This window comes from Paroedura picta, chromosome 6, assembly GCF_049243985.1.
Source record: "Paroedura picta isolate Pp20150507F chromosome 6, Ppicta_v3.0, whole genome shotgun sequence".
Taxonomy (NCBI): Eukaryota; Metazoa; Chordata; class Lepidosauria; order Squamata; family Gekkonidae; genus Paroedura; species Paroedura picta.
This window is the reverse complement of record NC_135374.1, coordinates 37,358,424-37,372,297: the sequence shown is the minus strand read 5'-3', so window position 1 is coordinate 37,372,297 and position 13,874 is coordinate 37,358,424. Positions and strand designations below refer to the sequence as shown.

The following is a 13,874-nucleotide window of genomic DNA, read 5'->3' as shown; positions in this document are numbered from 1 at the left end:
CATCATTCTATTTCAAGATATAGCTAACAAACAGAAAGATTCCAAGGCCACCCTAAGTGTTGTCTTCTAACACTGGTATCTAGAGGCTTATTGTGTCTGAATGTAGAAGCTCCTTTGAGACCTCGTGGAAATTTGCTATTGATGGATGTCTGCTCCATAAATTTGTCTAATCTCCTGTTAAAGCTATTTATTCTAGGAGGTACCTTTAAGACCAACAAAGATTTATTCAAGGCATGAGCTTTCGAGTGCAAGCACTCTTCCTCAGACTATGAACTGACCATCATGACAGTTCATAGTGTGAGGAAGAGTGCTTGTACTTGAAAGCTCACACCTTGAATAAATCTTTGTTGGTCTTAAAGGTGCCACTACACTCTGATTTTGTTTTGTTGTGCTGCTTCAGACCAACTTTCCCCACTTGAATCTATTCTAGGAGGTCATTCACTGTTAGCGAACTCCACAATTTAACTGCTTGCTGAATGAAAACATTTCCCCCTCTTCTGTTCTGAATTCATGTCCATAAACATTACTGGGTACCCACCACATTCTAATTTTAATGCAGAAAGAGGAAATTTCCCTATCACTTTTTTCTACCTCTATGAACAGTTTTAGAAATTTATAGTGAGATGAACTGGCAAATTAACATAAGCTGATTAAAGGAAATCTGAGCCACAGCAGGCACCTGAGAACCCAATACTAATTCTGGATAAAAGAATCTGAAAAAGTGTGCATGCACATGAAACTAATACCTTGAATAACATTTTGTTGGTCTTAAAGGTGCCACTGGAATTTATTCTGCTGCTTCAGACCAACATGGCTACCCACCTGAATCTTTCTGGATCAAAGAACAACTCACATTTTGTTTCTGATTATCTTCAGGTTGGAATGCCATCCAAAACAGTCATTTTTCCTACTAACTGATCCATCAAGCCCCTAGCCCAAACCATCAGCTCAGTCTAATCTAGACTGGGTTTAAGTATGTACAACATTCTATGGAATACATGAATCGACTAGTTTCAGAGTGAAAAGAATAATGTCATACTGGAGTTTCCAGGCATTTTCACACATTCCCCTGGTTTTTATTTAAAGATGATAGGAAAGTATTCATATAACATGACTGCATGTAACACTGATATTCTAAACTGAGAGGAAAAGCTGGAGAGATGTGAAGGAAAATGAGAATGCAATTATTTGGAGGCATGTTGTGATAGGAGCATGCCTTAACATCTCAAGAGGCATACTTGAATATGTTTGTAAGGTGAAGACTATCTATTGATAAAAAATTTCCATCTTTCTTCTTTTCTTTACAACATTTCTTTGGTGCTCTTAGGTTCCCTATAACATCGTTGGCTGGCTCGAGAAAAACAAGGACCCTCTCAATGAAACAGTGGTGGGCACTTTCCAAAAATCTTCCAATAAACTTCTGGCAAGCCTATTTGAAAATTATATCAGCGCTGACAGTGGTAAGTGCAACTTTTAGATCAGAGCTCAGAAGAGACATGAAATAAATATACCAGATCAAGACATCCAAAAGTCTTTCAACTTTCAGTGCAATTTCCTTTATAACATGTATGTGGGGAACAGAAATATTGTCCTTTCCATTCACTCAAATCAGTTGGTGCACAGTTGCGTTAGTAGATCACTCAGCCTGTTTGCTAGCTCAGAGGGGAATGACATCTGCTGCAGCCACAAGTTCACACATTACATTTGTACATTGTATTGGTCAAATCTTTTGTAAGTACATGCTGGAATGTAGCAAACGTATATTTGTAAATATGCATAAAGGTTCAAGGATTTGGGTCATTTAAGCTTGGAGGAAAATGGCTAAGGAGGAATCTGACAGATTTATAAAATTATTATGCATCATAACCCAGAACTTTTTCTTCCCTGAAAACATTAGAACTTGAGAGCACTGACTGAGGTTTGAGCAGCTGATTCAGGACTGACATTCAATAAATACTTCTCGATACACTGCATCACCCTATTAGCCTATCATCTTATTCTCCTTGCAGGGCCTTGCGCTCTGCGGGGACAAATCTGTTAGTGGTCCCCAGCCCACAAGAAGTATGCCTGGCTTTGACCAGGGCCAGGGGCTTTTCAGTCCAGGCCCCAACCGGGGGGAATGAGCTCTTGGAAGAGCTGAGGGCCCTGATGGAACTTTCACAGTTCCACAAGGCCTGCAGGATGAAGCTCCTCCACCAGGCATTTGGTTGAGGCCAGGGCAGTGAAGATCAGGGGCCTCTCCTCAGCTTAGCTAGGGCTATTTTCTCCATTAACATCCCCCTGGTGGAACAGAGGGGAAGGGAAGGCTTTAGTGTTCACCATCTGGAAGAGTTAAAGTTTTAAGGTGGGGAACTGTTTTTATTGTTTTATTGTGAGTTTTACGGTTTGTAACCTGCCATGAGCTAGCTTGCTGGGAGCAGCATGTAAGAAATCTGATTAATAATAAACAAACAAATACATACATACATTGTAATAGAGGCAGATCCCCAGCCAACATTAGGTTCAATGTAGTAATCTGATGAGTGCACTTTTGATAGAAATGCACCTAATATAATCGATACAGAAAGGGTATACTGGAGTATCATGTAATGTCAGAGGCATGGATAATGAAATTATACAAGTTTACTAAATGATACACCAATAGAATACATTTGTCACTATGCTGGAGTCCTTGACCATGGATGGAGGCTATTATATCTTTTTCATTCTGAGAAGCTGCCCCCACTCCTGCATGGATGAATGAGCTTATGCTGAGTTAGTTTTATGAATCAGCCACCATGAACACATACTGCAGTTTTGCAGTCATTGGCCCTTTTGGTAAACAAAAAATCTAAAAAACATAAGACAGAGAACTCCAAAAAAAATAAGAGCATGAACTGGTTCATAATGGATGTGAGTGGAACATGTCGTTCACGGCTGCATAAAAATAGATTACTGTAAACAGAGGAACTGACAAGGTCTGCTGGAATGGCATAGAGAAAAACATAGCTTTTATGTTGCCAATCTCAGTTGTATAATTACAAATATTGTGTACTTAACAAGAAAAGCACAGAGAGCTTCTCTATAGAGTAAATCTCTAGATTCTGAAAGTCAAGTGGGACAGTGCTGCAGAGAAGAAATGGTTCTTAAATCATCACCCCTCTGCTTTTAGGACAGGGCAATTTGCAGGTTCCTGCGAAATTATATTAAGTAGGACTGTGACATTACAGAGATTTAGCTGGTATGTCCTACAGCCATAATGACTTGCAGAGTATTTATTAAGAACCTCACTGAAGCAAATGCTGTTATCACAAATTATAAAAGGGAATCGAGTGCCAGCGCCATAATGCAGACTGGGAAATGAGCCGAGTCAAAATACCAAAATCTGTGACTGGCCAATCATGGAAAGCAATTAGATATTGCCCAATTTTGCCCATGGGGGTTACCATATGCCAAAGAATATTAATTCCTTGGAGTTTCTTTATAGTGTGTCAGCCTAAGGCCATGGCCATCTTAACAGCATCACTTCATAGCAGCACAAAACACATGATGCATTCACTTCCCTTTTACCTGGAGTGTTGATGCAAGGCACAAATTGCCTGGTCCAGCCTTTTACAGGACTTCCAAATGAGGGCATCGCATTGTGCTAGACTCCTTGATCTGGCTCAGTTGTGGCAGCCTACTTACTAAGATTATCATTCCTCAGTCTGATAAAAGTATTGTAGAAGCACTGCTTTCATTCAAATTGTGAGATGTCAAGACCAGTGTGTAAATATTCATATATTTATTGGGACATTTAGCTATAGTCATGCTCCCTTTCTATGCCCATTTTCCAAACATATGTATTATTCTGTTTTGTGATCAACCCAACAGGTAATTTACTTGGACATAATTCACATTGATTTCAATTAAATTTGCATTCCAGTAGCACTTCCATGTAGCAAAATGTATACCATCTGCCTTTAGATTATGATGTATGATGATCAGACATGTTTTTAAAGTTGCTGCACGTTCTTGCTGGCAAGTCTTGCTAGGAGGCAACAGGAAACGGCAGCTTGCCAGCATGTATTACATAGGAACAAATTCCAGGCACACATCATCATCATACTTGACAACATACACCCAGGCTCTGTATGCTTTTCATGTTGTAAATTCTTAAGACTGGAAGTGGCCTGAGGGTCAGTCTACACGTTGCATTTTGTACCGAGTGGGGTCTGTTTTTCCAGACTCGTTTCCCTTTCAGGCACACGACAGCTGCTGGAAAAGTCATTTAAAAGGCTCTTAGGGACCCGATTCAGCTCAGGATTGGGGTGTGAGAATGAGGAGCTCCAGCTGCCAATTTTGTTTTCTCAGGCTGAAATGGTCTTGGGGCTATTATTCACCCCATTTCAGAGCTACATAAGCATGTAATATGTGAAGATGTGACGCCACCAGCAAAACCATAGCACATTGTTTAGTGGCTGAAAACACTGCTAGGCCCCAAACCGGGCAGACCTTGGAGCCTGGTTTTTAACATTAAGTTTGTAATGTCTATTCTTTATGTTGACCTGACCTGGAGGACCTGATCTTGTTGGATCTCCAAAGCTTAGCTGGGTTGGCCTTGCTTAGTACTTGGATGGGAAACCACCAAGGACATCCAGGGTCACGTGACACAGAAGCAGGCATGGCAAACCACATCTGAACATCTCTTGCCTTGCAAATACCACGGAGACGTCATAGAACAGCTGTGATTGACAGCAACAACATTAAAAAATCCTTTGCTGGAAACAAAATCCAGTGCTAGAAACAGATTTTAACTTGGGTGTCTTGTTCCTTTGTTTTTAAACCACAAGCTGATCACAGTGGAGAGAAGAAACGCAAGAAGGGTGCTTCTTTCCAAACAGTGTCATCAATGCACAAGGTAATTTCCAGGTTTCTTTGAAAGTACAGGTTGGTCATTTTTCTTGTCATTTCACCACCTTTGTCATTTCACCACTTGTGTAAACCAAAACCTTATTCACTGACCTAAGAGGACACTGAGCTTTCAGGTTCCTGATGTAATAATTTTAAAATTCATATTTTATTGAGTTTTGGTTTTTTGTTTGTTTGTCTGATTCAGCTAAATGTCTAAACAGTGCTTTGCTGCCCCAACCCAGCAACACTGACACACTCACAGAACTAGACTAGTGCCAGTCAAAAAATGCTGCGTGAAGCAAAAAACCCTCTCATCTGCTCCCAGGAGCCAAGCATTGCTTTTTGCCCTCCTATCTGATAATTAGCATGGTCAGATTGGGCAGCTCTGATCATTCATTGGTGGGAAATAGAACTTGAACATAGCTTTACAGATTCTTTTTCAGTACCTAAGGATAAAACAACTCAAGAAGGTAGGAGAGATGAGACTGGAGCCTTCCTGTTCTTTTAAAGGCAAGCTTCTCAAGGCTATAATTCAAAGCAGGCCTAAGTGCCAGGGAAGATTAAAGGATTTAATCTATCTTCTCCAGTGCAGTTTTACCTGGTGAAATCTAAACCATTACTCCATCTGCCATATTGCTGCAAACTGTGGAAGGGAAAGCAGGTGGGTGGGTGGGTGGGGGAACAAAGTACGTGGCTGTTTTCCCTTCTGTGTTTAATGTAGGGATTCCACATTGGCAGCTATGGTAGGCAACCTCTGGCCTTGGATTCTAGGTTCTTCTAGGTGTACTTAGCCTATTTTACACCATCAAATCACAACTAATTTATGGCAACCCTGTGGGGTTTTCAAGGCAAGAGACTAGGTTGGCATCTAGTCAGCCACCAAACTAGCCATTTCATCCAGGGACATAGTCTGGAGATCAGCTGTAATTTCAGCAGAACTTCAGGAAATGCCTGGAGTTTGATAACCTTAGTTGAGAGACACAACTACAGATCTGCCAGCACCTTGATGGCCTATGAAAGCCACTTGAGAGCTGATATTTCAAAGGCACATAATGGTGGCTGGTTTTTCTTATGGCTATGGCTATTTCCCGTTCAGGGTCAACAGGTCATCTAACTTGCTTCCTTCAGAAGTTACAGTTCTGGATAGTGTTGGCAGAATTGCACTAGGAAGGGTCACAATGAAAAGCAGTTTCTGTTTCTGGCAATGAAATAATTCAATGACCTGTTCCCCATGTTCAAGGAGGCATAGCAGGAAAAGGAATGCATACAAGCATGTAGCATGCTAGCCAACAGGAGCACTGTGGAGACTGCCTATTACTAAGATTCTTTTTTTTTTTAACCACCAGCAGAAAACCTAAAAGATAGGAATCCAAGGCTACCCAATAGAACCACTGGATACTCATTGTTGTTGCTTTCCACTATAACTCTTTCACTCAATGAGAGAAGAGAGCATGGCAGCTGTTCTGTGAATATGAAAGTAGAGGATTGCCTCAGGGCTAAGAAACATCATGGAGAGCAAATTGTGTTCTTCAATTCAGACTTCCTTCTCTATTGTGAAAAGGAAGGAAAGAGTAGAAAATCCAGGGGTGTATTAGCAGGAGTATAGTATAAAGTTCAGTTTGGTTTTATGTCAAACACTTTTTCCCCTCTGCCCTCCTTGACCTGTTCTGGCTTTGAAGTGAAATATTTACTTCAGTGTAAAGTAGCACCAGCAAGTGGTAGACAACAAAAGAAATGCAATAGCCCCAGTGAGCATGTCTGTGTGTCTTTGTTTTTCTACAACTCAGTGGCTCCTTTTTGTCTCATATGGATGGGTGGTTTGTATATCAGAGAGTTGGCGATCAGTTCTGTATGTAACTCAACATGGTACACTTCCATCCAAAAATGTTGGCTTGGCATATTCTAATCTCCATTTCCTCTTTATAGGAAAATCTAAACAAACTAATGACCAATTTAAGATCCACGGCTCCTCATTTTGTGCGTTGCATTATTCCCAATGAAACAAAAACTCCAGGTAAAGAAAGCCAGAGTAATTTTATTTGATCTTCATTTTGACATTTCTTCTTATGATATCACATATATAAATTCCTGGTAGAATATGAAAAGTCTGTCTTCAGTTTTTATAGCTTGTTCTTTCATTTTTCTTTTGGTCTGTTTTTCTATCTAGGTGCTATGGATCCTTTCCTTGTCCTTCATCAACTTCGCTGCAATGGAGTCTTGGAAGGAATCCGCATTTGCCGCAAAGGATTTCCAAACAGGGTCGTCTATGCTGACTTCAAACAAAGGTAAGGTGAACTCAGCAGCCTAGCCAAGCTGCTAGTTTCTGGACTATCTGTTCTCACCTCAGGAAAATTCCTTTCTTATTCCCCCCTTTTGAATCATCTTTGGATAAATGTCCTATGACTTGACGTGATAAGTACTTATTCTCTTAACAATCAGAGCTGAATCAAAAAGGTGCTTAGACTGGGAATTCAGTACCATTTTGATCCAGCTCTGATTGTTCAGAGAATAAGTACTTATCACAGTGGTATCAAAAACACTGTTTAGCAGGCAAAATTGAAGTAATGTTTAGTAGCAAATTATACCTAACTAGCAAGAAAGCCCATTGCAACCAGGAATGCAATGGGCGCTAGGACCCAGGGGACACCAGGAGGTGCTTTTTTTTTCTGCTGCGTGGAGCTGTGAAAGGCTCCTACAGGGTTTTTTTTTTCCTGCTGCTTGGAGCTGGGAAAGGCTCCTACAGGGTTTTTTTTTCTGCTGCTTGGAGCTGTGAAAGGCTCCTGCAGGGTTTTTTTTTTCTGCTAGCTCTCGTGGGCGTGCCGGCTTGGAGCTCCTACAGGGGTTTTTTTTCCTGCTGCTTGGAGCTGGGAAAGGCTCCTTCAGGGTTTGGTTTTCTGCTGCTTGGATCTGCGAAAGGCTCCTACAGGGTTTTTTTTCTGCTGCTTGGAGCTGTGAAAGGCTCCTGCAGGGTTTTTTTTTCTGCTGCTTGGAGCTGTGAAAGGCTCCTGCAGGGTTTTTTTTTTCTGCTAGCTCTCGTGGGCGTGCCGGCTTGGAGCTCCTACAGGGGGTTTTTTTCCTGCTGCTTGGAGCTGGGAAAGGCTCCTTCAGGGTTTTGTTTTCTGCTGCTTGGATCTGCGAAAGGCTCCTACAGGGTTTTTTTTTTCTGCTGCTTGGAGCTGTGAAAGGCTCCTGCAGGGTTTTTTTTTTCTGCTAGCTCTCGTGGGCGTGCCGGCTTGGAGCTCCTACAGGGGTTTTTTTTTCTGCTGCTTGGAGCTGCGAAAGGCTCCTACAGGGTTAATTTTTTTCTGCTGCCTCTCGTCGGCGCGGCGGCTTGGAGCTCCTACAGGGGTTTTTTTTTCTGCTGCCTCTCGTCGCGCTAGCGGCGAAAGGCTCCTCCGGGGGTGTTTCTTTTTTTTCTGCAGCTTCTCGGCGGCTGGAGTCTTGTGTTGTGTTTGCGGCGGGGGCTTCCTTGGGGCCGGCCTGACGCGGTGAGAGACGCTTCGCGCCTCTCACCACGTCAGGCCGGGAGCAACTGCGAGCCGCGCTGAGCGCGGCTCACAGTTGCTGGGGCTGGGAACCGGAGGGACCAATCGGCAGGCGCTTCGCGCCTGCCGTTTGGTCCCTCCGGTTGTCTGTCATGAGGAAGGGTCCAATCCGGACCCTTCCTCATCCCGGACACATCCCGCCCCAGAACCCCTTACTGTTTTATTTAGTCCGTGGCGCCCGCGGCGCCACGGGCGGTGTACAGATTTTAATGTTACCTCTTTCTGTTAGAGTTAAGTAGTTCCTCACAGTTTCCAAGTTATAAAAGTCTGTTTTCTCCAATATTGTTACATGTCCACCACTTACCCAGGTGGTATGGTTTTAGCTTTCTATTTGGGTTGGTTCCCTTTGGGGAAAAGAACACCAGAAACATACCACATTTTTATAGTACTAGCTTTATGTAGCAGGTGGCAATAAAGAGGCATGCCTACAAGGCAGTAGATCCTCTAACCCAGATGCCTTCAGTAGGCATCTTGAGATCCTGTTTCAGCTATCTCTCAGCAGAGTCTGCCTGCTTCTCAACTGTGGGTTCTCCATACACCAGCATACATCTACCTTTTTCATTCATCTCAATCGAGTATCATACAAACCCTGTTGGGAACATGGATGGAGTCATGTCCTAACAATTAAGGCATTCTAAGGAAACATTTATAGGCTCTTTTGTCATAGGCACTGCCTCTTCCCAAGGTGCACAGTAACCAGATTTTAAATTTGCATCGTGATGGCTTGGACCTTATTGGAACATTCTGGGGATTTAGTGAAGAACTTCAGTAGTGGTGAAGGAATCATCAGTAATTACTCTCCCCTTTTCGGCTGATGTGAGTGCCTGTTGCCAATGGAAAGTATAGCTGGGATCAGAAAGCTGAGAAATGTGTGTTAAGAATTTTCACCCAAAACTAATTCTGTGACCATTTCTGCATGAGTAATTTGCACCTGCTTAGCCTCTCATTGTTTGCAGGTTTTAATGCTGCCTCCATATGACGTTGGCAGCAATCTGTAGCTCTCCAGTGGGTGGTGTGAGTTTTTGTCCTCTTTGCCACGCTATAAGGAAAGTGGTAGAATCTGCTTCCCCCTTTCTTGTTGCGGGGCACAACGTGCCAGTCTGGAAGGAGAAACATGCGACAGTCTCTGCAGCATTTTGCCCGCCCTTGCACCCACCCTCGCCTCTCCATTTCCGGATCAATTTTTTTTTAATGGTGCAGTCCATGTTGCTACGGGACCACAAAGCAATGTGCCTTCAATTCAAGTAAAATGTTGTCTTCTGTGTGCACAGTAATATTGGGATCTGGAAACAACCCAATCTAAAACACATTCCTGTTTCTGTTTTCTGCCAATGGGGTATGAACGGGGGGGGGGGGGGGGCTGTAATGAAGCAGCTCTCTCCCTATTGGCTTAGTGTCCATTCTCTTTATTGTAAATCTTTATTGTGAATATACAATCATTGGGGTCCAGTTACCAAGGCCAGTCTATCAGAAATCTACACGAACATAAAGAGAGACCATTATACAAAGAATCCCAAAAAGATATCTAAGGAAATGTTTTATTGTTGTGGCATGATCCCATAGCAATGTGGAAGTGTTTTGTTTTTAACTTAATTTTGGGACTTTGGGGGGATGGAAGTTTGAATCCCAAAAACAACCCTGTGAAGGGATTCGTGGCTTGCATTGACCGACAACCTGAGGAGTGGGGGGAATAGCTGCAGGTTGTTCACGCTTCCAGCTTCTCCACCATTTCATCGGGAAGGGGAAAGCTGCGATGAGATGGGGGGGGATAACGCAGGAGGGGTCTTCTGTCAGGAAGTGTGCAAAAGCAGGAGAGGGCGTGCGTTGTCTGCCTCCATGCAGAAATGATCCCTATCAGGTTTCATTTTTTATTTAATAATGTTTAAAGATCATCTCCAATTGTTATTAAAGCATGGTCCTGTGTGTAACAATGTGTGGCTGGTGGCAGCAGTATAACAAAAAAGGAATTTTCCTAGTGTAAATCAGACAGGTGAGGGATATTTGCATAACCAGGTCTCCACTGTAAGCCAAGATCATATTGGTAGGCACTTAGACCATCCAGCTAAAGCTGAAGTATGTATAGAACATTTTGTAACCACCAACCTTCCATTTAGTGTGAAAAGCCTCCAGACAAAATTGTATCTTTGTTTTGTCTTTTAAAAATAACCAGAGTCTATTTTAGAGCTGAAGGATGGATTGAAGGGCCAGAATTTCTGCTCTTATTGTTGGCAAGCAAGTGGCCATGATGAAAATGTATCTGGAAAGTTCCAGATTGCTCAGACTGAATTCAAGAAGTCACATTTTAAAATATGTTTTGTTACTAAGACTTGCCATGCGCGGAATATTTAAAACCTTTTGCGTTAACTTCAAAGAGTGGGGAGGCTTGGCAAATTAACTGGACCTGTTTTAGGCTAGGCATCTTGCAGTTCAAACTTGTCTCATCTCACTTCAGTTATCCCTCTCTTGGAATTGTCTACTGCCAGATGTTTTCAGTTGAGATAGATGTAAATATCAGCTTCACCAGTTACTCTTCATTTGTGCAGTTCACCTGGCCCAGAGTTTCATTGATTTACATGTTCTATATTGGCCATTGCCAGGTACCGTATTCTGAATCCTTCTGCAATTCCAGAGGACAAATTTGTGGACAGCAGAAAAGCAGCTGAAAAATTACTTGGCTCTCTAGATATTGATCATAACCAGTACAAGTTTGGACACACAAAGGTAGGCTGCATTGCACTCAGTGAATATTCAGGGGCATTAAAAATGGGGGGGGGGGCTGGAGTTAGGGGGGCATGTGAACCACTAGGATTCTGGGCATGGGGGCACCAGTTTCCAGAATGCATTTATCACAGACTATTTATCACAGACTATTATTCACTCAGTAGCTGAAACCAGCTTTACGTATAAGTTAACAGTACTCCATAGGGATCCACTCAGTTTTATGCATAATTAAAGGAATAGTTGAAGTTAGTACCTTTCAGTTTTCTTAAAATTTCTGTGAGATTAAAGAAATCAGATGTGTATCTGCTTACATATGGCATAAATAAATTGACAGCCAAATTTATCTTCTTATATGTTGGGACTAAGTCATGCATCCAAGTTGTTGTGAAGTTCAGTTGTTGTTTTTTTACAAAGAGTTAAACAAATGGAAGAAAGGTGCCAAGGACACCCCTTTACTAAGGGCACTGTTTGGTCTAATGTGATACCTGCATGAAACACAGCCCTTGAAACTAAGGGCCAAACTACAGGTGATGTGAGTCAGGATGCCGGTGCCTAACCCTGAGTCATCACGAGTAAGAGTAAGATTAGCAAACGCTGAAAGCAATGTCTTGCTCCATGTAGCTTCAAATGCTGCAAGAGAGGAAGAGGAGCTTCTTTCTCATGCTGATTTTGGTTGTAGAAACAGTGAAGGGGTTGGGGACTGCCCCAGCTGAATCTATAGGGAGAACTCTCCCCATACAATCAGCTGCTTTGCATAGGAGAGCCAGCATAGTGTAGTGGTTAAAGACTGGCAAACTCTACATCTGGAGAAGGAGGTTTGATTACCCACTCCTCCACATGCAGCCAGCTGGGTGACATTGGGCTAGTCACAGTTCTCTTAGGGCTGTTCTCACAGAGCAGTTCTGTTAGAACTCTCTCGGCTCTATCTCACAGGGTGTCTGTTGTGGGGAGAGGAAGGGAAAGGTGTTGTAAGCCACTTTGGGACTCCTTCAGGTAGTGAAAAAGTATAGAAAACCAGTTCTTCTTCTCTATTGGGCAATCTAATTTAAACAGAGCTGCCCAGCTGAGCTTGCAGGGAAGAATTCTCCCCCTAGGATCAGCTGCTTTGTAAGCTCTTTGGGGCAGTTCAGTTTAAAGGGACCTCCCAAAAGACCTCCAGCTGGACTGCCTCTTATTTGCCACTCCTTTTTCTCTCTGTATTTTTGGTTCAAATTTATTATTGGTTCAGGTTTACTATTTACCTGAATTTTTTTGGTATTTCTGAAAAATCCTGGATCCAAATATTTTGCCAGCATTGGGTTCTAGGGTTTTGGGGGGAATCCCAAATTTTTGATGTGGAACACATCTTCTGGTGCACCTCCTGGTTTGGAAATGGGTATGGACATAATGTCTGTAGTCCCACCCGAGGCAGCATGCCAGAAGAGGTTGGGCCAGCTTTGGGGTGGCATGGCAGGAGGCTGGGCTAGTGCTGCTGTTGCCCGAGGCTGCCAGGGAAGTTGCGGGGTGGTGCAGCAGGAACTAGGGCCAGCATTGCAGTCATGGGATGGCATGGCAGGAGTCAGGGCCAGCGCTGCTGCTGCCTGAGGCAGCTGGGGCAGTTGCAGGGTGGTACGGCAGGAGCTGGGGACAGGGGGAGGTGGGAGGGAGTCTGGGTGTGTGTATGAAGGAGGGGGAGGGACCATGGAGGAAGTCAGGGAAGTGAGAGGAAAGGGGGGTGAGGACAGGGTAGGAATGGGGGGAAGGGGTTTGTGTGTGTGTGTGTGTGTGTGTCTGAGAGATGGGGAGGGACCAAGGAGTCTGGAGCAGGTATGTGTTCCATTAACATTTTTTTCCAGTTTGATAGACCTAAACCGAAAAATACTGAGAAAAATATTGCACATCCTTATAGGAAAGGATCTGAGTAGACAGTACTGACCTTGATGGACCAAGGGTCTTATTCAGCGTGTGTCCAGATACAAATGTGCACAAATCTGTTGTGTTGTTTGTTTCAGTCATGGGAGTAACTCCCAGTCACACCCCTGTCACTATGAAGTGCAACTAGATGCCAACCTAGCCTGAAAGATATGCCTGAAAATCTTTGCATATTTTTCTGCTACTGAAAAGATTGAAGTTCCTTCTAAAAATTCTTGCTTCCTCCCTCAGCATTCTGATTTGCAATACCTCATCTTTTGATCGGTGCCGAAAGTAAAAACAGGATGAATGTGACATTTGTATACAAATCTAGGTTAAAAGGAGAAATGTTAACAATCCAAACCTTTGCTGTAGGATCCTGTTGGAGCCCCAGGCCAAAGTTGCATAATCTTCCGGCCAAAGATGTCTCCTCGTCCATTTTCACCTCTCTGCATTCAATATTGTCTTCCATTTAATGTCATAGTGTAATTTAAACTGATTAGTGTCGCCTTTTTCAACCTTTTGACCATGGAGGAACCCCTGAAATAATTTTTCATACTTCAAGGAGCCCTGGAAGTGGTGTCAGCTGGCCATGCTCCTCTGCCATGCCCCCTGAAGTCACATCAATACCCACATCCTTAGCCCTCCTTTTGCTCCCTCCCCCAGCCTTTACTTCTACTTTGGTGGCTCTGTTTCATGTGGGATGGAAAGAAGAGTAGGAGCTGGGAAAACAGCCTGGATCCCCCCCCCCCCCATAACACGCCGCTTCAGAGTTCCGGTGGACACCTTTCAGAACTCCCATGAACCCCTGGTTGGGAATCCCTGGATTAGTGATTTACTTGAAAC

The 13,874-nt window shown here is 43.2% G+C and overlaps 1 protein-coding gene across 2 annotated transcripts in view; it reads left to right on the top strand.

Moving 5' to 3' along the window:
* Positions 1-13,874, top strand: part of MYH15 (myosin heavy chain 15) — a 104,430-nt gene that overhangs the window by 44,406 nt on the left and 46,150 nt on the right. For both annotated transcript variants that reach the window (XM_077342145.1, XM_077342146.1), the window contains 5 exons: positions 1,328-1,460; positions 4,812-4,879; positions 6,799-6,886; positions 7,040-7,157; positions 11,015-11,138. In XM_077342145.1, the coding sequence (XP_077198260.1) occupies positions 1,328-1,460; positions 4,812-4,879; positions 6,799-6,886; positions 7,040-7,157; positions 11,015-11,138 (531 nt within the window). The remainder of the gene's footprint in view (positions 1-1,327; positions 1,461-4,811; positions 4,880-6,798; positions 6,887-7,039; positions 7,158-11,014; positions 11,139-13,874) is intronic.